The following is a 26,370-nucleotide window of genomic DNA, read 5'->3' as shown; positions in this document are numbered from 1 at the left end:
ACATCGATAATTTATGGAAAAAAGATTCATTAAGAATGTAATGATTAAAAAAACTTTTTTAATACATTTATTTTTTAATGATTAATGAAATTTAGGGAGGAATTTCTAAGTATGATTTATTTTGTATGTATGTGTGTATTTGCATGAACAAAATTTTAATGTTTTCATCATTTGTTTATTTCTTATATACACTAATCTACATATTCGATACAGTGATGGCTAATTTAAATTACTATTTATTTAAAACTTAAATAGAAAAAAAAAAAAAAAAAATCCTAGGTGGGTTTTTTTTTTTTTTTTTTTTTTTTTTTTTTTTTTTTTTTAAAGCTGTAAAGAAATGTTTCATACACTAGTCATCTGACATAGTACTTTTTTCATTGCTCTCAGAAAATCAGTATTATTTCATTTTTATAAGAAAATAAGAAATTATATGTCATGTTTGTACCCTAAAAATCTAAACTGTATGAGAATGTTTTAAATTTTAATTTATATTTAAAAAATAATATGAGATTTGGTAAAGTAGTTTACAATTGTATGATTTAGAGTCATGATCAATTTTTTTAATTTACTTTTTAGAGTATGAAGAAGGAAAGGAAGTAACAACCCTAGTAAGTAAATTATTAGAATAAATGAATTTATTTTATCAGTGCAGGAAGGAAACATTAATTTTGTTGATAAAATAAAACTATTGTCAACTTTAAATGTACGATCATAAGTGATGTATTTACTGTGTTCATTTCACACCAAAAGGTAGGTCAGGAGCTAGAGGTTAAAATTTATTAATTAAGCATTTTTGTAATGACACTTTTATCCCAGAAAATCAATATCTACTTGGACAGTGGGAGTTTAAAGGAATGCATTTTTATGTAAGACACACTTCATTATCCTAATGCCTTAAAAAAAAAAAAAAAAAAAAAAAAAAAAAAAATGCTGTGTTCTATTTTTCTAAGTTGTTTTATTGAAACAGAAAGTACGGATATATCTTGATTTATGTCACCTAAACTAAAAGAATAGGATATACATGCAATGGCTACATGTTTAAAAAGACTTTTTCTTGTGTATCTGGAAAAGGAACTCACATTTGATTGATTTTGGAATTTCAGAACCAAACCTTTTTTAATAAAACTGGGGATTCATACTCTAACATATAAAGGTATGTATGTGGTGGAGGTATAATCTAGGCTGAACACCTTTGAAGATTCTGGTTCAAATGAATGGAGAGTAGCAGCCAATACCAAAGCTTCCAGAAAATGGAGCTTGCTTAAACTTCAATATAAGATTGTTGTTAGATACTTCAAAGAGGTTAAGGAGGTTTGCATTGATCTGCACTTCAGAATATTTTTTCCAGTCTTCAAAGATTTTCTCATTGCAGTAAGATCATTTAGTTTCATAATTGTGATGTAAATATTAGTGGATATTAGTAATCTTTGTATCGCATGCAGTTGACATAAATTTCAATGTTGTTCATATTAAAATGTTCATCTAATGAATAGTTGTCTAATCTTTCCTATTTTAATATTATGTCTATGGGTGTATTTATTTTAACTTCTGTATTACTATGTTAATTTCAAGATATCACAATACTTTAATTTTCATGCGTTTGATACAAAATCTATTTAGTTACAAAAGTAATGAATATTCAAGTGTAAAACGGTAATAATATATGAACTAGCATGCATCTTAAATTACATTTAGATGTCCTTTTGTTTAAAGGTAACAATATAATTGTAACCTTTGAATGTTTTAACAGGAATCATTACATTGCCTTTTAGAAGATCAGAAGTTTTTTTCAGAACTAGGCAATTCATCACTTGAAATCTCAAAAACTAAGCTATGATCTGTTTGCTTTATTTTTATTTAAAGCATTCATCATCTTTGTAGCTACCAAGTGCTGTTCTTAAAATATTTCTGAAATGATTTTTTGACAAGTCTTTGTTTCATTGCATCCCATAATGCTTTGACTTGTTTACATAGTTTTGAAATATGGAACCTCTTTCTTCTTACTGAAGTCACAGAATCTGATGATCTTACCTGAAGCTGTGCACCTAGTTATTGCATTTCAAGAAATGTTTGAATGATTTTTACCACAAGCACCTAAAACCTGAAGTTGATTAGTTCGGCTCCCAGGAATTATAGCTGTGTTTGAAAACGGCAGAGAAACATGCCAAGTGAAACATAAAATTAGTATCACAACAACCTTCAGTTTGGCATAGGTTTATGTCAAGATCTCATTCTATTTTGAGGGAAGTAGTACAGGTTCCTCTTTGTCAAAAGCAAATAAATCTGCAAGACTGGAAGACTCCTGCTTGTCCTCAAAATCGATTGAGATCTTGACATAAATCTATGCCAAATTCAAGGTTATTATGTTGCTAATTTTATAGTTGAGTTTGATCTGAGTTGTACACCTAATTCTGTTTTTACATGAACTTTTTTTCCACGAATTCGATTCACTTTTTTTACATGAATTCAAAATAAATATTTCATTCTCTTTTTACAGTGCCATTTTGATTTAACACAAGCAATCCAAGCCAATTTCTGAATCCCCCCCCCTAAATTTTAAGAAAGACAGTCCATATTTATGGCATATATTTTACGTGCATACACAAATCAATTGCATAATAACTAATGGAGAAGAATTAAGTACCTCTCCACAGCAAACAGCAAATCATGTTACTAAATGTATTAGTTTTTTCTTTCTTTCTTTCTTTCTTTCTTTCTTTCTTTTTTTTTTTTTTTCTTTCTTTCTTGTTTCTAAGTTGTGTTGTTATGTATAATTTGGGATTGAATTTTGTATCTTCAAAAGACATTTAATAATTTTTACATATAATTTTTACATGTTATGTGTCTTCAAAAGACATTTCATGATTTAATACGTAGCTCTGTTTCAAAGTGAAAGAACTTTTAGTGAAATTTATCAACTAATAAATTTATTAATTTTGACAATCAATTATAAAGTTACAAATTTTTCATCGCTTTTTTATTAATACATACTGCAATATTTTTTGATATCCGTTATGAAATGTCACATAATTCATCATTAAAAAAATTCTGTGGAACTTAAAATTCAAGATTGCCTTATAACTGGACAAGATGCTACATCTGTAGGAAAGTATTTTACAAGCTTACATGAAGCTATGTAAAAACTATTAAGAAAGGTGAACCTTCAGTGAGGAAGTTGTTATGTTTTTGAACAAAAGTAAGTTTTAATTCATCATAAAATACAAGGAATATATCAAGGAAAAAATGAAAGTCTCTAGCAGTATGGATCAAAGATAAGCCACAAAAAGGATTGCCAGTAGATGGAAATACCATCAAGCAAACAGCACTAAAAATTTGTAGGTAGCTTAAAGAAAAGGTGTCAAACACTTCATCTCAGTTAAACAGAAGTAGGTGCTTTCTGTAAGTACTTGTTAAATGACAGAGTTTTTTCTCTATAATAATATAAAAATTAAAAATGAAATTGCATCTGGTTGGGTGTACTTGATTTCATTGCATCAGGTTTGTTTCTTTATTTCTTCTCAACAGTTCAGTTTTGTGCCATCAGAATTAATCTAATACCATGAGAGGAATTTTTTTATGTCACCAGAACATTTAAACTATGCATTTTTTGTTCATTTTGCTATTCCTTTTTCATCCTTCCAACTTCTAAGTTTAATTCTTGTTGGTATTCTTTGTTTGCTTGCCTTTAATTTTCAGATGTTTTGGGAGTAATAGTTTTACTGAGATCTATTATTTTGATGAAAGCACACTAAAAGTGAAAGATATCTCATCTATATTTGCTATTGATGAAATTTTAGACTTTCCCTGTTTCATGCTAATGCCATTATGAAACTCTAAAATTTTATCCTTATATTTAGCTAGTTTTCAGATGTTTTGAGAGTAGTAGTTTTACTGTGATCCATTGTTTTGATGAAAGCACACTAAAAGTGAAAGATACCTCATCCATATTTGCTATTGATGAAATTTTAGATTTTCCCTTTTTTCTGCTAATGCAATTATGAAACTCTAAACTTTTATCCTTATATTAACTAGTATTGAGCTAGCAAGAAAGTAATTTCAGTTTACACAAATAGATAAGAGTTATATTCATTTTGTTATTCTTTTGCCCATCTTATATATATATTTTTTCATTTGAGATTTAGCAGCTGATACTTTTAAGTTGCTATAGAAACAAATTCTGTGTATTTTTGTTTACAACAGTTTAGTTTACCATCAATTTTAACATGGGGTTCAAAAATAAACATTTTCAATATAGTTTACTTTTTTATTTTCAAAATGGCAAGTAAGCAACTGATTCTTGCTAAGAGATATGTGAAGATTATGGTGTTGATTGAAACTCTAAAATTTTATCCTTATATTAACTAGTATTGAGCTAGCAAGAAAGTAATTTCAGTTTACACAAATAGATAAGAGTTATATTCATTTTGTTATTCTTTTGCCCATCTTATATATATATTTTTTCATTTGAGATTTAGCAGCTGATACTTTTAAGTTGCTATAGAAACAAATTCTGTGTATTTTTGTTTACAACAGTTTAGTTTACCATCAATTTTAACATGGGGTTCAAAAATAAACATTTTCAATATAGTTTACTTTTTTATTTTCAAAATGGCAAGTAAGCAACTGATTCTTGCTAAGAGATATGTGAAGATTATGGTGTTGATATGCACAAGAAATGGCTTCAAAAATTTCATTCAGGAGATTTTTCACTTGGAAATTGACAAAAATGATTTCATTCTGGAGACTTTTCACTTGGAAGTTGATCAATGTCTTGGCCAATTTTCTGAAGTTGCTGATGACAAAATTAAAGCTGTAAGGGAATCAAATTGTCGTAAAATTGTAGAGACTGCAAAATGATTAAATGCATCACTCACAACTGAAAATCATATAAGATATCTTGGACTCGTTAAAAAGCTCTATATTTGGGTTTCACATGAATTGAAAGAAATTCCCTTAACACATCAAATCAATATTTGTGATGCGCATTTCAAATGTCATGCAATCGACCCTTTTTTACTTCCTTGTACGAAGTAAAAAGGAAGTATTGTAATCGCGAAAAGTTTCAAGCAGCATATTTCAACGAAAATATCCATTTTGACCACTATCGAATGCAATTTAACGATGTTTTTGCGTGATATCTGTACGTAAGGACAGAATAAAAGACTCTTTTCCTCCAAAAAAAATTATAAAAATGCTTTAAAATGAATTCTGAAGACAATTTTTTGTGGCGTCTGTTCGAACGTATACGTACATATCTCGCATAACTCAAAAACGAGTAACCTCAGAACGTTGAAGTTTTGTATGTAAGACTGCTATAACATGTATATGTGCACCTCGTATTTTGGTTGCAATGGGCTGCACCAAACGTATGTAAATATATTTATATACAGTGGCTCCCAAAAGTGTTTGTGCACTTATGATTTTCATTCAAATAGGGCTCTATCCATTAATTAAAAGTAAACGTTCTGAATGAGATTTTAATAATAAGATCTATAATCTATTCGTATCAAAATTACATGAAATATTTTTAAAAAATTAATAATAAAAAAATGATAAAAATTTTATCTCACAAAAGTCTTCGTACACTGAAATATTTTTGGATGAAATCAAAATTAAAATTATCGTTCGCCGCTTTTTTTAATTTTTGCATTGGGGTGGCATTTAAAAAAATCGTTTGCTTTATTTTTTTATTGTTTACTTCATAATATTCTATTTATTATTGAAAAATGGGCCGCAGTCGTAAAGAAATTACAAACAGCATTCGAAAATTGATAATTTTTTACCATAGTTATGGTAAATGAATTCAAAATATCGCTAAATTAATTAATTTATCCCATTCTACAGTGCAGTATGTAATAAAATGCTTTAAAGAAGAAAATCGGATTGAAAACAAGTAAGAAAAGGTTAACCGAGAAAGTTAACTAAACGTGATGAGAGATTTATTATTAGAAAATTTGTAAAAAACCCACGTTTGAGTGCTGCAAAAGTTTCTGCAGAATTTAAAGCAAAATTTTCTACTTTAATTTCATATTAAACTGTTCAACGAGTTCTCAGAGAAGCTGGATTACATGGGCGTTCTGCTCGTAAAAAAAAATTTTGTTAGTGAGAAAAACAGAAAGCTTAGGCTCTCATTCGCAAAATCACACTTGAAACATACTGGAATAATGTTCTATTTTCTGAAAATGGATGTTTTTGGTTCTGATGGTCGAATAACTGTATGGAGAAGAAAAAATAAGGAACTTCATTCTAAGAACTTAGTTGGAACAGTTAAGCATGGCGGTGGAGGTGTTCTTGTGTGTGTGTGGGAGGGGGGGCATGACAGCATCAGGACTAGATAATTTGGTATTTATTGATGGCATAATGAATCATTCTCTTTATTTAAATATTTTAAGAGACAATTTAAAATTATCAGCCCAAAATTTGGGTATTGGAAACAACTTTATTTTTAATCATTATAACTATCCAAAGTATACAGCTCTCAACGTTCGTCTGTAGTGTCTCTATAATTGTCCACAGGTTTCAGAAACACCACCTCAGTCGCCAGATTTAAACCCCATAGAACACATTTGGAAAGAGCTGGAGGTTAAAGTACGAAAACATGACATCAAAACGAAAAGAGAACTCAAAACAGCCATGATGGAAGAATGGATGAACATTGATACAGAAATTACAAAACAAAAACTAGTAAAATCTATTCCCAGAGATTTCAAAGCTGTTGTGGATGCTAAAGGATATCCTACTAATATTAATTAACAAAAAATGAAATTGTTAACTAATATGTTAAGATTTTTTTTGAAGTGTACGAAGACTTTTGTGAGATAAAAATGTTTGTCATTTAATGATTATTAATTTTTTAAAAATAAAGTTTCGCTATATTAAAAAAATATTTCATGTAATTTTGCTACGAATAGATTAGAGATCTTATTATTAAAATTTCATTCAGAAAGTTTACTTTTAATTAATATATAGAGTCCTATTTCAATGAAAATCATAAGTGTACGAACACTTTTGGGAGCCACTGTACATATCCACTCTGTTACCCTGCTCAGTGGTTGCAGTTTCTTTACTCTTATATGTTTGTAAATTGTACATTTTTTGCTTTAAAAATGATTGAATTATGTTGTTCTTATCTTCTGGTTAAGGTTTTTATGCTTTTAGTAAATCTGTATGCAATATTTTTAGAATTATCAACAATTTTAAAGTTACTAATTCGGAAGTCAAACAACAAAAATCAGCTTTATATTTTCAAAATTTTCACAGGACTAATTTCGATGGTTTTATCAAACCACCATCCTCGGCTGCAAAACCGCAAATGAACAAGATAGGAAATGATGATTAGATAAGATAAGAAAGCCTGGACAAAAATAAGCAAGTGGCGCCATCTGTTGATGAAACCAGAACTAAAACATATTTTCTTTAAAGGCCGAAGGCAAAGATGGATTGGAATTAGGATCGTTAACTAGAACAGAAAGATTTTTTTGAATGTGAAATGCCTCTAGAAAATCCAGTTCTCCAACGGAAGATGTTTTTTGAATAATTTTGGCAGCAGAAACATTGAAAGTGTGATTTTTGGACCAACAATGTTGAGCAACAAAAGACTTCTCTGTTTCCTTTTTTCTAACATATGCCTCATGTTCCTTGACGTGAAATTTTAAGGCTCTCTTAGTTTGGCTAATGTAAATTAAACCACACTGGCAAGGAATCCTATAAATACCCCAGGAATTCATATCCGGAATGGGGTCTTTGAGCATGGAACTCGGAATTTTTAAAATTCCGAGTTCCATACTATAATAGAATAAACAACCCGAAAGTTAAATTTCTGCAAAATATGTGCAACTTTATAGCTAATTGATGGAAAGAAGGGAATGACAACAGAATTTTTATAATCTCCTAAAAGAAGAGACGGATCTTTTAGTGTATTAAGATGAGAATTTTTTAACCGCTTGATTAATAATGTTGGGTGAAAAGCCTTGTCAATAGCTATTGCTTTTAAATAATTTAGTTCTTCATCAAGGGATAGTTTAGAGAAGCAAACTTGAAGAGCACGGAAAACATAGGAATAAAATGAAGCTAACTTTTGTTTAGTCAGATGACATGATTTGAAGTGTGATGGAAGGCAAACCGATGAAGGTTTACGGTAAACTGTAGTACTGAAGTTGGATGTGTTACGTGTGACCAGAATGTCTAGAAACGGAAGAGAAGTGCAAGGCTCAGGTTCAAAAGTGAATTGAATAGCAGGATCAATAGAATTCATTGTTGAAAGAACTTTATTTAAATCATCTTTATTACCTTCAAACAGGGTAAAAGTATCGTCTACGTAACAGAACCATGCCGGGAAGTTTAAAGTTTCAAACAATTTTGATTCATAATAATGCATGTAGATATCAGCCATGATGGGACTGAAGGGGCTTCCCATGGCTAATCCTTCAGTTTGCTTGTAATATTTATTTTAGAAAACAAAATAAATATTGCGGTTTTGCAGCTGAGAATGGCGGTCCGATAAAACCATCGAAACTAGTCCTGTGAAAATTTTGAAAATATAACGCTGATTTTTGTTGTTTGACTTCTGAATTGGTATTTGTTCGGCGTGTTATTGTGTTTTAATTTTAAAGTTGTTTAAGTGCCGCTAAGCCTAATAATGTTTTTGATGGCGGCCATTGCTTGTTTACATTTAAAACAGCAGAATAGGGGATTTGTTGCCAATCTAGAGAAATTTAGCTTCATAACAACAATGATAATGCCTTCATTTATTATTGCAAATTAAGTCATGCTTAATCCTTTCTGGAATTTTTTCGAGGAAATAAGTGTTTAAGATTTACTTCGTAATTTTTAATACAGATATTTTGAGTTTTTATGTATTTTTGCCTTGTCGCGAAGTGAGAACTGAATTAATTGAATGAGAAGTACTCAATCATCTGTGAAAAACTTTCTTTTTTGTTTTGTTTGTTTAATTTCTTTTATACGTCGTTCTAGCTTTATTATAGTATTTGAATAGAACATGTGGCAACGATTAGATAATTCCTTAAATGATATAAATTTTGTGCATTCTGAGTTATAATATGAACGAAATATAATACTGTTAAGTGAACCTAGCACCAGAGTGTCACTATGGTAAACAAATAGAGTGAATTTTAAAGAATGCATTTATTCTATTGTGGTTTATGCGCTGTCGGTGAAGTAGATTTAATTAAATCCAATAAGTTTAAATGAAATGCAAGAAAAAATGCGTATAATTTAATATTCTGTACAAGGAAGTCATGTGGTGTACACATCAGATTTTTTAAACGAATTATCACTGGTGGTGAAAAATAGATTGTTTACACTAATTGAACAAGATCATGTCCCAAGCATGATGAATCAGCACAAATCATATCAAAAGCTAAATTGCATCAGAAAACAATCATGCTGTCTATTTGGTGGGATTACAAAGGTGTTGTGCATTGGGAACTGCTTCCATGCAACCAAACAATCAACTCAGACGTTTACTGCCAATAACACATGGAAATGGAGAACTAGTTTGTTAGAATCTGGTAGCACAATTTAAGGTAGATGCACGATCAAGCCCGACCCCATCTTAAGACCTCTGTATTAAATGGGAGGTTTTTTAATTTATTATCACTGGTGATGAAAATTGTCATATACAATAACATTAATTGAAAAAGATCATGGTCCAAGTATGATGAATCAAGCTAAAGTGCATCATAAAAAAATCATGCTGCCAATCTGGTGGATATTACAAAAGTGTTGTGTATTTAGAGATGCTTCTAAGCAACCAAAGATCAACTCAAAAAACAACAACTTATGAAACTGGAAGAAGCAATCAAATTGAAAAGACCAGAATTGGCAGATTGTAAAGAAATCATGTTAAAGTTTCCACCATGACAGTGTGAGGCCTCACACATCTTTAGTAATACGTACAAAATTATTGGACCTTGGATGGGAAGTGATGTCACATCCCCCATATAGCCTGACCTTGCACCTTGAGATTATCACTTATTTTGAAGTTTACAAAACTTCTTAAAAGGTAACAATTTTAATAGCTGAACTTGCACTTGGTTGAGTTTTTTGCTGAAAAAGACGAAATGTTCTATGTGTTACCAAAAAGATGGCAAAAGGTTATAGAGTTATTAGGTTATTTTGGAGCAAGAGATGTGAAAAATGTGCAATGTCTTCACTGGAACTTGAACCTTTAAAGTATGTTCTTCATTCAGATTTGTAACCATGATTCTTATTTATAAAATACTAATTGGTACAAACGGCACCCTTTTGTAATATTTGCTTTTCTAGGTGTATAATAGTATTTTTCTTAAAGAGAAAATTAATATTTTTTATGAAATTGAAGTTGATTTGGATGTTCATAAAATTTTATGTTCACTTTACAGTTAATCTTTTTTAGCTCTTAATTGTATTTTGTATTACCAAAATGTTTAAATATACCTTTAAAGGTACTTAAAATAGTTTTTAAATTTTGTAGGGTATTGATGCTCTATATCAAAGGTGTAGATTGTTACAGGCAGAAAAAAGATGGGATGAATTCATCCAGGCTGCAGTTTTACTTCAATACAGCCACTGTTATCTATTAGAAACTGAAGAAGAATATAGTGGTATGTAATAATCTAATTTTTGCACATATTTCAAAAGGTAATTAAACTGAAGCATAAGTATTGTTGTATGGTTGTACTGATACTTTAGCAACTCATTTGTGAATACTGAGTAGCTAAAGTATCAGCACATCTATAACAATATTTAAATGTAAGCAGTAAGCATAAATATGCAGAATGAAGTAACCTTTGTAAACAATTTTATAGTGCTAACTTAATTTTGATAGTAAACACTGATGTAAACAGATTATGTTTACAAACCCGCCCTAAAAGAACATTATCTACATCACGCCTTTATCTACTGCAATATGTAATGTCCTGAAACATGCCTGTACCCATTACAATAAATAATGTCATAAAACATGCACCTGTACAACTGTGTATCACTGTATATATCATGTAATGTAATGCATGTTACTTCATCTAATTTAACACCCGTCAATGGCAGAACTTGCAGTGTTGGCTGGAGTCACAATTTCATCATGATTCGAAGACGCCGGAAGGTTGTTGTTTTTTTAGTCAGTGTGTAGAGCTAATGTCTACTTACTTCAGGTAAATATTAGGTGGCCCCTTCATTTCTAACTTAACATAACACTACAAGCAGTGGTCTATATGTTAAGCACAAGGTGTACTCTTGTAAATAGTTCTCTTGGATAAAAGGTTTCAACCTTTATCCTTATTTTGTATTCTGTTGTTACTTAACATCAAGTTGATTAGTGAGTTTGGTTTGGTTTGGTGTATGTGAGCACGGCAAAGCCTCGAGGGCTATCTGCCTGAGGAGAGGGATGCCTTCGTAGAAGACTTTCTAAGAGAAACTGGCTCTATATAAATTACACATAGGGAAAATTACGAAAACGTCCATGCAACCAGCCTGTCTGCGGGATTCGAAACTCAGACTGAACTACCTGTGTTCCGCGACTTTACCGCTCGGCAGACTCTGTTGTCTAGTGAGAAGTCACCAGCAATCGTACAGAACGTCATTGACAATTTGCATGCTCCCGTGAACGATTAGACCTTATAATTTGTTTGTTAGCTCCATTCTTGAAGATAACAATCAAACATAAAATTTAATAAAATTTTACGTTTTATTGGGGTTAGTTTCATAAAACAATTCTATTGATTTCAAAAGAGAAAAAAAAATTGAGCATTTGTTGAGATAAGCAGTATGGATAACAACTTACATTTATTACACTAGAAAGCCCGGCAGTCATACAAAATGACCGCTGTTCTAGATATTATAAATTGTAATTAAAATGATTTGTGCAAAGGTGTCTGCTAATTCAAACTGAATTACACAAGGCAGGTGGCGAGGACGCCCCTTTGCTTACTGCTTCACAGGGTTTCCCCCTTCTACTTGCTTAATTGCTTAAAGTAGAGTGCAATGAAGGAAACCACCGGTGGTACATTTCTTAAGAGCCACAGCTAGCTCAATAAATAAAGGTGATTTAAATAATAAAATGTTAATTCACATGTCAAAGATCTCTTTGTACACAACATTTCTTGTGTAGATCTTTCCATAATTTTTAAGCTCACCGTGCAGAGGACCATCCATTATTTTTAATTTTACATCCGTTCTTTCACGAACTCTTGAACAGGCAACGTAAAGTTGACCGTGTCCAAATGCAGGCTCAGGTAAAAAAATGCCAACACGCTTAAGTGTTTGGTCATGAGACTTATTGATGGTCATAGCAAAGGCAAGTTTTTACAGGAAATTAATTGTCTACGTCTCAATTGAAACGGCAACTCTCTGCGGTGGCAACTTCACCCCATTTGCTAGTACAGTAACGCAAGCCACCAATAAACTATCGACGACAAACAGACACTTAAGCCGCATATAATAAAGATATTTATTTATTTCATTTTATTTGTTTTTTCATCATTGCTGGTTTTTGCCGGTTTCATATTTCTGAATTCTATTATAGATGTTAAATTTATATATTAAATGTTAAATGCATGTGCTCTTGTATTTTTAATTTTTTCGCCTTAGCTTTCTCATAATATTTGTCACGTGCTGCACTGCACGGGGAGTAAAACAATTTACAGTTATGCAAGCAACCAATAAACTATTGGCGACAAACACTTAAGCTGCATGTATATAAAGAAGATGCTAAATGTGAAAACGTTTTTTTTTTTTATTGGTAGACCATATCTCATCTAAGACTTAATCATTTGTTTTCGATTCGCAAAACTTTTTAGACATTGTTCCTTTGAAAATAAATCTGAGAAAAAGTTAAAAAGTTCAAATATCGAAAAAATAAATAATTAGTTAGATGAATAAAAATTAATAAAAAAATGGAATAAAAGCTGTACATTAAGAAAAGCGTCAGTCATCCAATTCTTATGCTTTTCATGTAGACACAAGGCTCACCAGCTGCCAAGCGGTAAAAACGCTGAACACTGGTAGTTCAGTCCGGGATGCATATAAGCATTCTGTACTGTGCCACACACATAGGGGAAAATCTGTGCTTGTGATTGGACATACTTTCCTTTGACATCATTTTCTCTTGACATATTGACGTTTAGGGGGGATTCTTAAGGTTTTGTTTTCGTTGAATGTCATGCATTAGTGACACGGAAATGTTAAAATTATCGTTTGTTTTCTTTTAACAATATTGCAGACGAAAATATTTACTTGCAGCATTCTGCAGATGGCTTCCTGTTTTATGGAATAATAAAATTATAAAATCCTTTAAAGATGTCATTAATAGCAGATGCAAACTTAAGCGCTTAGATTATCAAGTTCTAGAATTTAGTACAAAAACCAAAACACACTGGATTACCCAACGATTTCGGCCGAAATGTAAAGACTGTGTGTGCTCGTAAGTATTTTTCTCGTATATTTTTCTCGTAAGTATATTTCTCATAAGTGCAATTTTGTTGCCTTCATTTCCTTTCATATTGCAGAAAATATTTCCTTTGCAAATGCATATGTTATTTCGATGTTAGTATCCATGTCTTTCCCATTTGTAATATTCTGTTGCCTTAAATGAAAGAAAAAAATGCATTCAGTATTGTTGCTGAATTTAATACGCGTGGATAAGGAAAGAAACTTCCTTTTCTGATAAACATTATTTTTACAGAAATGTACGAAAGATGTTACACTTTAAAAATAGGCAATATTCATAAAGTAATATACGAAAGATGTTACACTTTAAAAATAGGCAATATTCATAAAGTAATATTATTGAATTACGTATCTTTATTTTTCTAATACAAATCTATAGTAGTCTAACTTCAAAAATGAATTTTACTTATCTTGACTAACTAAAAATATAGTGAATTTAATGAGTATTATGTTAACTCACAACATTTTTGCCATCAGCGAAAAATGACTTGTTTCATATTTTCGGAAGAGATTACATCTGCAGAGAATGGATATATAATGAACACGGAATAACGAATTAATAACCACCACACCTTTACTATGAATAGTTTTAAATTAAGAATACATTAATTAAAAAACTCTGCACCGAATATTAATACACATTTATAGATTTAGCACACTAGAAGAAATAATACTTTTTCTCTCTAGAGGAAAAATTTGCTACAATTTTTAAATTTAATTCACCAAATCTCATGGCATCAAAAATACAGCACACGTCATTAACAGTGATAATTTTCTAATACTGCTATCAAAATATAAACAATTGGTATGGAGGTGTACTCTCGAGCCTAAGCAAAAGCTTCCTTAAGTGTAGAGGAAATGCTCTCATTGGAAGCTATACCCAATCCCAAGAATGTATTTTCCCTATGCGCGTAGTGCGGTACAGAATGCTTTTATATGTCCGAGGTTTAACTCCCGATAGAAAGGCTGACTGCTTGGGTAGTTTCGTGGTTTTCTTCTTGCGTAACATATATACGAGCAAGTTTTCTTAAAAATATCTTCCATGCCTTCCCTTGGCTTATTGCCATTTCGTGCGTTCTCTTTTCATGCTAAGTTCGAAACAGTGTCATTTGTCTGCTGCCATTCGCACTTAATCCGTCTTTTCCGTTTCATTCGCTGTTCGAAAAGTCACTTTATCATTAAGAAAAGATATATTCAAACGAAATGACCCTTACTACTTTGACCTGACTTAGCTTTTGAGTTCTAATATTTTTTAAACATTTTCTTTAGATAAGTTTATTCCAAGCAGAATAATGAATTTCAGACATGTTCAAGAGGTGTGTTTTTGAATCTAATTCCATTTTAGTCATATAGGATCCTTTTTTTTTTTTTTAATTTCACATACTTATAAAGAAATAGAACCACTGTTCCTCTGCTTTGTCCTCTGCTCTGTAATTAAAAGTACTGTAATTTTTCTTTCACAATTAGCTGTTATATAAGATTAGCTGCTCTCTGTGTATTTTTCATGTTATATAATTCATATCCATACCTCTTGAACAAATATACAGCAAATACAAGACAAATTATTAAAAAATTACAATTTGAAACATTAATACTAATTTTCTATTACTATACATCATACTGTTAATGAATGATGAATGTATATAATATGTATACTTAGAATCTAAAAACGATGAACTTTGAATCTGGTGACTCTATAAATATAAATTTATGTAGTTACAAAATTTTATTAGATGTTATTATATGCATAGTTCTTTGTAATCTTCACAATCTCTAATAAAATGCTAAATATTTATTGCTATAGTTTGAAGGGATTGTACTTAAATTTGTAGATATGTTGATTTCTAAGAGTTGTTCCATCCCACAGAGTGTCAGCTGACAGTTTTAATTTATTCAGAAATCTAAAAGAAAATATCTCTAGAAAATCACCAAATTATAATTGTTACATTCAAAAAAGCTTTCAATGAGAGATATGCTTTGATAATAATCTGTCTAAAGTAAAGAATAAAATATCTGTTAGCCAAGTTTTCATTGTGCTTAACTGTTTTAATATTCCTAAACTAGAAAGGAACTAAAAAGAAATAAATAAAATTCAACTGTTTTCAATTAAAAAGTTAATAGTTTTAATAATGAAACATAATTATATTTAATCTCAGCCATATTACCTTAAAAATAGCATGTGAGAAAATCCACAATGATATTTTTCATTTTCACATACACATACCAAAGTTAAATAAGTAAATAAATAATAAAATGCAATTTCAGATTTATCATCGAAACATTATAGCTAATTACTTAATCAGAGAGTAGAAAGTTTGCTTTCAACCTAATAAATTAAACAAATAAAGTAGTGATAAAATATACAAACAGACATATATTTAAGACATTAAAATTTAGATCTGAATACTCTATTTATTGTAATTAAAATTATAAGTACATGGTTTAGTAATTGATTATGGGCACTTTTATCAGTGGGGGCTTTTATTAGCGTGGGCTTATGTCTATGTAGGCTTTTATCAACATGGGCTTTTATCAGCGTGGGCTTTTATCAATGTGCGCTTTCATCGCTGTGGGTATTTATAGCATGGGCAATTATCATAGTGGGCTTTTTTGTGTGGGCTTTTGCCAATCTCTTGATACATAGCCAAATATGTATAGTGAACGACAGCTAAATTTTATGATGATAGCCATGGATTTTAAAGGTTTTTGTATATCGCAAACCAAAGGTGAGATTTTCCAATTAAAGGGTTCTGTAAAGAAATGTGGAAAAGCGATAGATATAAAAGAAGTTTTTCATTTTGATGACTGCTCCTCAATCATCAATCAATTAATGGAGGGCGAAATCTGTAGCATAGTTCCATATCCAGAAAATACAGCTACCGATAGTGAAGAAAGTGACACAGAGGTTACTGAAAATGAAAAAATTTCAGTTGATGAGTTAGTTGGAATTCTCAACACAGCAATTACAGGATTTCAACAATGTAACCGAATAAGAAATTATATCTGTCTGCAGAATTAAAGAGAAAGTATTACCACAAAAAAAGTTAAGCAATTTAAACAACTTACATTGAAAGAAATGTTTACTAAAGTAAACAAATATATATTGAGCTTTTTTTTTTTTTTTTTTTTTTGTAAATTTTTATACCCTTTAGATTATAAATGCTTCATTATTTCATGAATCACAATTTCATATTTTTAATTTTATAATTTTTACATGCTATTTAAACTGATGATTTAATATCGGGAAAAATCCCAAATCTGGAATCACAGAAGTCCCAACGAGTCCAGATATCGGACATTCTACTGTAGTTGTTTATATAGATTAATAAACACTGTGTTAGCAATTTCTGTTGTATTCAGGCTAAGTATTATTTCCAGAAAATCCAACCTTTTTGAGAAGAATATTTCTTTTTAATACTGACACACACATGCACATGTTGAAAAATATAACAGATTAACCATGTTGGTTAATGATTATGGGTCTGGCAAAATGCACAGCTTATAAAAATGATCTTTGAACTAAAAAAAACCCGCTATGTTAACCTGATAGTTAAAAATGGCAGTCCTCCTCGGAAATATAAGAAATCCTTTGATTTCTAATATTTGTCACTGCTAGATTTTTGGTATCTCGGCTTACTATGTCAACATCACTGACTATCCCATTTGGAAGGTGAAAATATAAACAGAAATAAATCACATTTATTTCTGTTTATTGTAGTTGCATATTGTAGCATTTCTACTTTTAGTGCCATTTTACGTTTTAATTTAACATGAACTGATAGGTGATTTCTGAAGACTGAGAATATTAAAATAAAATTCCCTATATAACTTTATGGTAATTGTTTCTTCACTTTATACTAATTTGGCTTACAGCATGCTTTATAAGGATGGCAACTTTCAGGAAATGGGAGAAATCTGTATTTCATTTCTTGATTTGAATTTTAAATTTGAAATATATCCCATTGTATCTTTTTCTTCTTCTTTTTTTAATGTTAATCTTCTTTTTTACCCCCATTTTAGCTGTTATGGCCAACCAGACATCTAAAAGAAGAAATGAAGCTCTAAGAGATTTAAAAGCTCAGTGTAAGTTAAATTATTTTAGTTCTCTGGATTTGCTAAAAATGAATCTGCTTAATTATGGAGCTTTTGTTGATACCTACTTTTTAATAATTACTTTTAACTCTTTAAAATCTTCTTAATAAAATGAAGAATATCAAAATTGTTTTCCTAAATCTGATATCATTAATGTTATTTTTAGTCTTAATATGTCAAACATCTGAATTTAAAAGTAATAAATAATGGTTTCTTTTTACATTTGTATTTTTGAAAATGCTGTCAGAAACTATTATATAAATCTATTCATCTTTGATATCAACTTGTCTTTTAATGTATAAAGATGGATTTCCAAAAGAATATACAATAAATATTACAGCATTAATTTAACTTTAGCATCTTTAAAAAAGAAATTGGTTTTAAGACAAAAAAAGAAGTTCTGTAATTGTGTTTTATTACAATAGGGAAATATAAACTGACTTCTATTAATTAAAGTGCCTGCATTTCTTCTGTCAAAAAGTTTAATTGCAATATTACACTCTTATGTAAAACTTTTTATAAAGATTGTTATGAGTTAAAGTCAAATATGCATTTTTTTGCATCGCTTTGAATGATTTTAATAACTTTATCAATAATTTTGTTAGAATTATGGTAGATTAAGCTGTTTTATCATAGCAAAGCATTTGGAGGCTATTTATTTGCCTTAGAGGCACCAATGTATTCATGGAGAATTTTCTATAGTAAATTGAGGTTACTACTTATGATATACATGAGGAAAAGTATGAAAACCCAGACATCTATCCCATATTTCTGTGATAAATCTAAATTAAAAAAATAATTCCAAGCACAATTTATTTGTAACATGGATAGAGCCATTTCTGGCTTTGAAAATATTTTGTTGTCTTTTATTGTCTGTGTTACTTTTTATAAAGGTTTGAGAAATAAACGCTTGTTGGAGCTATTGATTATAAAAGCTATAACTATAAACTCATTGAAATAATTATTACTGTTATTTGTATATATGAAAATGAATAAATTTGAAATGTGTATTTATACTGCTATCGTGTATGTTTGAAGTAGAAATAAAATTTATCTATATAAATATAGAAAAAACTCAGGAAAATGAATCATAAAAGACATGCTGATATTTTTGCATATATCTATTCTGGGTGTATGGAAAATGTAGCCACAAAGTTTTAGGGGAGGTAGGACACATCATAAAGTTTGAGAATTGCATAGCAGCCCATGACTGGAAACATCAGGATTAAGTAATAGCAGCAATAGAAGATCAGAAAGGACACAAGGAAGTGATTAATATGAAACTTTTATTGGACATTATGAGTACAAATGACATACAAGATGAATACAGCTGTAATGTTATAACAGAGGCTTGTAGTTTGCACCATCAGACATCAAGCATGCCTGACACCCATGGAACATTGATTGCTAGACACAGCTGAACACACTGGGAGTTTCTTTATTGTAGCAGCAGTGTAGATGAGTCTTGCTATGAGATCCATTTCAGATTCCACAGGATCATGATATATAATAGCCTTGAGAGCTTTAAATGGACCTTAAAGTGCAGTTTATCTATTAATATTCAAATAAGTTCAAAAGTTCTTACATCCAGTGAAATGAAATGCCACATTGCAATCCCAACTCATAGCTAATTTGGTTTAAAAAATTTTTTGGTCATCTTATTAATCTTTAGAAATGGAAGAAAAAATTTTCTGTAAATAATCAAAGTGATTTAATATTTTAAAGATTCATTATTGCAGTGATTCCAAGGTCATTGGTCTCTGTTTATACTATGTTCTAGTGTGTGTTGCACAAGAAATTTTTTCACTTCCTGTCTTCTTAAACACATTGCGTTCATCCATCAAAAACTTTAAATTATGATCTTTGAGTGATCAGGATTGTTTTCACACAATCAAAATTATTAAACATGCTGTGGGATTGTTACATTTTGCATCTAGTTTAATCTAATGTAACATTATTTTTGAAATTTTATTATTCTTTTTTTGGGGGGAGTGAAAAGTATTATTGTTTAAGTTATGTAAATACAACAATGCAGTATTTTTTTAAATGGCTTGGAATTTATAATTTTTTTTAAGTGTCTATAATATTATTTTGCAATTCATCTTTAGTGCTCTATACTGTTATTAGTATAGTATCAATTAAAACTTTTCTTGTCTATGAAACAGATAAATTGATCATTCATTAGTGTAACTAAAAATGATTTGTAAAATATATATATATAAAATATTATTGTCATTATTTTGAAATTTTGAACACAAAATGCTGGGTTCTTCTTAAACTGAATTTTAAAAATATAGCAGTACTTTTTGAAAGTAACAAATAAAAATTTTATAGTATTGGAAACTTAATTTTAATAATCATATTTAATAAATTAAGTAACAGATAAAAAGATTTTTTAATTATTTTATTTAGAGAAGGTTATTAAATTTTACTATAATTAATATTGTATTTTAAAATTATTGTAAAACTTTTTAATTTAATTTTAAGAATTTTCTAAATTTTTGAAAATGAGATTTTTAAAGATTTTTAAAATTATTGTGGAAGTGAGGTAAATATGAAAAATAAATGAAATAATTTTGAATATAACTACAGAAAAGTGCCACCCAGCCAATATAGTGGATAGTGAACCTGACTGCCATAGCGATGGGCCTGGGTTCGAATCCTGGATAAGGCATAGTTGTAACTGTCCATGCTTTCATAGGAGGCAGTGGTGGCTACCTATTAGGTGCTTCCATAATGAAATGGCCAGCATTTCCAGCCTTTGTATTGGTGCAAGACTAATAGCTATTATATAAAAGGTGCTGGGCCATTAAAAAATACAGAAAATTATGTTATAATATTGAAAATATTAAGTGTTTTGAGTTGATAGTGTTATAATGAATGTATGAAAAATGATATTTATGATATAGAACAATATAAAATATAGAGACATTAGGTAATTTTTTTGGAAGCAAGACAGATGAAAAATGAACAACCGCCTTCGCCAGGAATCGAACCACGGACCTCTGGAATACCGGCCCAGTGTGCAGAACCACTACACCACAAAGGCACGCTAGGAAAGTGGGAGAAATACCTTATATACTCCCCTTTTTAAAGGGCGACTGGGGTTTTCAGGAGACCCAATTGCCAAATCCTGGGTGTGGAGAAACCTCATCCAACACCCTTTTAGTTCGGACGCCACTGTAGAGACATTAGGTAATTTTTTGGAAGCAAGAGAGATGAAAAATGAACAGCCGCCTCTGGCCCAGCGTGCAGAACCACTACACCACGAAGGCACACTATGAAAGTGGGAGAAATACCGTATTTGACGGCATACAAGATGCACTTTTTTTCCTAAATTTGGTCTCAAAAAAGTTACCTGCATATGTGACCAAAGTACCTTATACGTGAAGTACCTTATACGTGAAGGACCCAGTTTAACTTTCAATACTGAATGCTATTTTTAGCCCGAATAAAGGTCTAGACACACATAACTTTTTCTACATCTGTCATAATTATTTTGCGCATGCGTGAAATATCTGTCTCCAAAAAGTGGCAAAGCTCGAAGCTGATGTCGAAGTTCAAACGGGTTCGACTATCACATGACGTCTATGGAGCCTTTCCTTTTTTACATAGACTTTCTTTGACTCAGCCGACACACGTGTCGGTATCGGTGCTTAAAACTATTTGTTTAAAAAAAATACCCTGGAAAATATGACTACAGGAAACAAGAGATTAAGCTATACAATTCAGTATAAACTAGGAGTGTTAAACTATGTCAAAGTACATGGAAACAGAGCAGCAGCAAGGCATTTCGGTCCACCACCTACCGAAAAATTGATACGTACTTGGCAACTGCAGGAAGATCAACTGAAGACTGCTAAAAAACAAAAACATAACCTTCGACGCCCACCTCCATCTTGGCCTCAGGCATATTTCATGATAGGCAACGTTTTCCTTGAATCTGTGTTTTTTGTTGTTTCTGCTTTATTTTGTATTATGTTTGATTGCTTGCCGTTCATTCATTTATTCATTATTGAAATTTACATATCATGTTCAAAATAGCTTGCGTTTGTTAATTTTCCTTAATAAAAATATGTTTGGTAATTGCATTCAATGATTGTTTACAGTATGTTTACCGTTGTTGTATTGCATTCCGGCTTTTACGAAACGTGAGAACTAAAAGAACGTGCGGACTATTGAAACTTTTTTCCCTTGTGTGTGGCCTTCTAAATAAGTGTGCGTCTTATATGCCGTCAAACACGGTACCTTATAACATAAATAAAAAGTGAAATCTATCGAGAAAAATAATTTGGAATTATAGTAAATGAATGTTATAATTAATGAAAAATTGAATGTCAAGTATCAAATATATTTAGGGTTTACCTCTCTGTAATTTTTCCTTTTACCCTCCTTATACAAGATAAAGTTGAAGACCTTATGAATGAGTGTAATTTTATATATATGGAATGCTTTAATGCAGTTCTCAAAGGCTAGTTACCTTATGCAATGAGTATATTTAATTACATTTCTATATTTTTTAGCTAAGAAACCAGCACCTGAATTCATTGGAAGCAAAATATCTTTGTCTGACATGTGGGATATTTTTAAAATAGTAAGTACAAGTAAATATAAATACAGTCAAAAGTCGTTAATTCGGACACCCATAATCTGGAATGATCTATAATCCAGACCTCAAAGCTACAAACTTTCTGTGCATGCGTCATGTTGACGCATGCACGTAAGACCTTTACGGCTGCAAATGTGCATGTGTGCTTGCGCAAAATACATTTACGAATACGCGTTTAATGTATAACGGACGGTATAAGCTAAACTAAAATTATCTAATTCAGTTAATGTTGCAGATTGCGTTGTTCCTTAATCTTCGATTGGATTCGGTTTATTATTTTTTGCAGACTGTTAGAGCAATTTTATAAAAGTAAGCTTGAACTTTCGATTATGTCAAATAGAATTTCTGATATATATTTACTAATATGTAAAGGATCTACAAAGCGAAAGTATGTTTCCAAGTTCATTAATCAAAAAGTGGAATTGCTGCAAAAAATGGATAAAGGCATATCCTTTGTTTATCTAAACTTTGTTTATCTTTAGTCAGCACTATCCTTATCTTCAAGGCAGATGTTTGTATTTTATTTGGCTTATAATTCCTTACTAAATGTAGTATTTCATCTCGATGTACTCCGTCTTTGATATGATTTAAATCAAATTCCTCGTCATTATAATTTGCTTCCGATAGCGAAGAAAGTGACAGAGGTTATTGAAAACGAAAAAATTTCAATTGACAAATTAGTCGGTATTCTCGACACAGCAATTATAGGACTTGAACAGCGGAACTTTGTAACTGAACAAGAAATTATGTCTGTTTATAAAATTAAAGAGAATATATTATCACATGAAAAAACGAAGCAATTTAAACAACTTACATTGAAAGAAATGTTTAATAAAGTAAACAAATAAATATTAAGCTTTTTTTTGTAAATTTTGATACCCTTTAGATCATAATTGTTCTTTATTTCATAAATTACGGTTTCATATTTTTAATTTTATAATTTCTACATGCCATCTTACCAAATTTAAACTGATGATCTATAATCCGGAAAAATCGATAATCCGGAATCGCCGAAGTCCCGATGAGTCCGGATTAACGACTTTTGATTGTATATGTTTCTCTATGCACTGTTTTCTTTAGCTTATTTCCTTGAAAGACTTTTTGAGTAACTTTATTTCAATTTAAAAAGGTTGCACTTACTTCAGATACATCAGAACTGTGAGTGAAGTAAACTTTATGTCAATTTAAAGGAGAGGGTTTTTTTCGGGGGGCTAAAGCAGTAGTTGTAAAATGAGAGGTTTGATTAAAAAAAAGTGTCAACTTAAAAGCTGATGAAGTTTTTATTTGGATAGAGTTCATGAATGATAATTGATAGAACAGGACAGTTTTATTTATTTATTTCAAAAAGTAGTAGTAAAATGAGAGCTTTGATAAAAATTCGCATCAATTTAAAAAATTTACTTTTGTAAAATCAAAAACATTACACTGATTAACCTTTTTATAAGATTAAAAATATTGCACTGACCTTTTTAATGTAGTAAATTATAGAAACATTGTATCAAGATTATTTATTTCCTCATCTGTTATCAAGATTAAAAGTTTTCTTCATATATATATTTTTACTTCCATTTAGGTATCAAATAAACTCTTGGAACAAAAGCGTTTTGAAGAACTTCAATGTTTATCTCTTGCAGCATTAACATCTACTATGTTTATGAAGAATCCAGAGATGGCAAAAGTATAGTATTTATAGTAATGATTTTCCATTTAAGTATCAATCTTGATTGACTTTTAATTATAAAATGCAGTATCTTACTGAGACCAGTAGGCTGAATAATGATATTCCAAAATGAGCCAAAGTGCTTTACAGATGTAATTTGTTTTATGTGTGAAATGCCTTAACCATACTTTTCCATTTTTTTTTTAACTTATTGCCCCTTTTTTGAGGTGTTTCTCAATGTCGTGCTTCATTGCTTCAATAATAGATATCTTTTGAATGTAAACTGTAGGCATTTATTGTAACTTTATTGCGCCAAATCATTAACTATAACTCACCACTCAATACAGAAACAGAATGATAATGTTAAAAAATGTCTCAAAACATGTATAATAATCAACTTGGAAAACATGTATAGATTCTTACCATGGAAAATATAAGATCATGCTGCTTTGGCATACTGGAAACACTTAAATAGCACGTGTGGGCACGATTTAAAATATTAAATAATTAAATATCTTTTGTAAATTCAAATCACTTGGAAGAGAAAAATGAAACTAAGTACAACTTATGTGAAGAATTTACCGACATGATTTGTCATAGCTGTTATGGAGATAACATGTCTGTAATATTTGCATAATCAAATGAATATTTAAATGTTTAAGCAATCATATTTCGCAAGCATACTGTTTTTGCCCTATTGGTTCTGAATATGCTTTTACTGCCTTTTGGACCACTAAAGCTCTATTAGATCGGTGCTGAGACTGTATTGCATGTGCTGAGAAACTATGGGCATAATGCATTTTTTCATACATATGTAGTATAATGGAATGAAAATGTACAAATGCAATTTTTGATCATAGAATCAATAATTACTATTATCAAATTTTTAATAAGCATGTATAAAGTTATGTGCCTTTATCTTTTTGAGTATACATCTAATAATTCTTTGTTTTAATGGGAATTTAAAAATGTTTTTCTTCTTCCAACAACATTCACTCTAATATTATAGGCATGTACTACAATATAAATAATTAATTATTTAAAAATAATAGTAATGACCATCTAAAATTTGCTGAATGCTGCTTCGGAGTATAAAATATAATGATAATTATATAGTGTTACTTTTAAACATTTTGCAATTAATAAAATGCAGCAATCTTAAATGCTAAGATAAAAATGTGTACAGCGTTTACTAGAAAATAAGATCCATCAGATGTAAGACCTTCCTAACATTCTAAGATAATTTTTAAGAATTAAAAATATAGATGAATATTTATGTTACCTTGCATTAATTCTGAGAATCTCTTCTGCCCCTTTTAAGTTCTTTGAAATAACAGCAACATTAAACTGAGTAAGAGTATTATTAGTGATACTATATTATCACCTGTTTGTTTTTAGGCATATCAGTGACAAGTAATTAAAGATGCAGGCCTAAACTGAAATCACTCAGCTATGCATGGTCAGCATGGCTATTACAGTTAGCAGTAGTTACATCATATATATATATATATTCGCTTCCAATTAATGATTTGCAAAAATTTCATCTGTCCTTCTGATATATATATTTTTTCCAATGATGGGCACTTGCCTATGTGGGCATTGGCTCTCCTAAGACCAGACAGATGTGGTAGTCTCTTTATTATGAAGGCACCTAATAGGTGGATCACTTTTGCCTCCTATGAAGGGACAGACAATTTACATCCATACCTTCTCCGGGATTCGAACCCAAGCCCTTCAGTATCACAGTCAGGCTTTCCTAACCACTATACCGTCTAGGCAGCCCTTCTGATATATTGACGATATAATAGCTTTTAACAGTTTTAATCCCATTGAAAACAGCAATATATATCCTGAATATCTGAAATTAAACAAGAACAGCTCAGGTTAATTAACTGTGGCTTAAATTAAAAATATTAAAATAAATAATGAATATTCATTATTTATTGAAAAGTTTCAGTCTAAGTATGAAAGTATTATGCCTAAAGATATAATTATAATACTGCAATTTGGATCTTGATTTATCTATCATCAATCTCCAGGAATTAAGACTTTATGACTAAAGAAGAGTTATCAACTTCACTATAAATATACTTATTAATTGATTAACTAACATCCTGCAAAAAATAAGAGGAAGTGCTATTTATAATCAATTAGTACATATTAAAAATATTTTTACTGAAGTAAAAGAGCAGCAAAAAGAAATTCTGTTACTTGTACCAACTTTAACAGATAATCAAGTTCTGTTAGCTTTCATTTAATTACAGTTCTTGAAGACTGGAGTAGTCTATGATGTATGAACATTTTCTAACATTATGAAGTTCTTTCTTAAACCCAATAGGAGGTATGAGATATAGTATATGTGAAAAAATTTTCATTTTGTGTAATTGTCAATTGTGTAATTTTTCTGTAAACTTATAAAAATACGTCTTCCTCTTTCTTTGACTAATAAATGGCTATTTAATTTCTAAAAGTTGTTATTATCAGCCAGTTAGTATGGAGATTGTTTTATTTGTTAACAAATAATTACTTATTTATCCTTACTTTTGCCTTATTTATTTATTTA

General features: G+C 30.2%; 1 protein-coding gene across 2 annotated transcripts in view; it reads left to right on the top strand.

Annotated features, from left to right (window-relative positions):
* Positions 1 to 26,370, top strand: part of LOC118202464 (general transcription factor 3C polypeptide 3) — a 104,641-nt gene that overhangs the window by 60,072 nt on the left and 18,199 nt on the right. For both annotated transcript variants that reach the window (XR_004760398.2, XM_035374645.2), the window contains exons 16-20: positions 577 to 608; positions 10,475 to 10,604; positions 17,467 to 17,529; positions 22,062 to 22,132; positions 23,721 to 23,825. Coding sequence is in view for 1 of the 2 variants with exons in the window: in XM_035374645.2 (XP_035230536.1) it covers positions 577 to 608; positions 10,475 to 10,604; positions 17,467 to 17,529; positions 22,062 to 22,132; positions 23,721 to 23,825 (401 nt within the window). In the remaining variant the exon portion in view is untranslated. The remainder of the gene's footprint in view (positions 1 to 576; positions 609 to 10,474; positions 10,605 to 17,466; positions 17,530 to 22,061; positions 22,133 to 23,720; positions 23,826 to 26,370) is intronic.

The sequence above is a fragment of the Stegodyphus dumicola genome, chromosome 6, assembly GCF_044657685.1.
Source record: "Stegodyphus dumicola isolate Sdum_Otavi_A_Nest chromosome 6, ASM4465768v1".
NCBI classification, from domain to species: Eukaryota; Metazoa; Arthropoda; class Arachnida; order Araneae; family Eresidae; genus Stegodyphus; species Stegodyphus dumicola.
The sequence above is the reverse complement of the archived record's forward strand: the minus strand, read 5'-3'. Positions and strand labels throughout refer to the sequence as shown.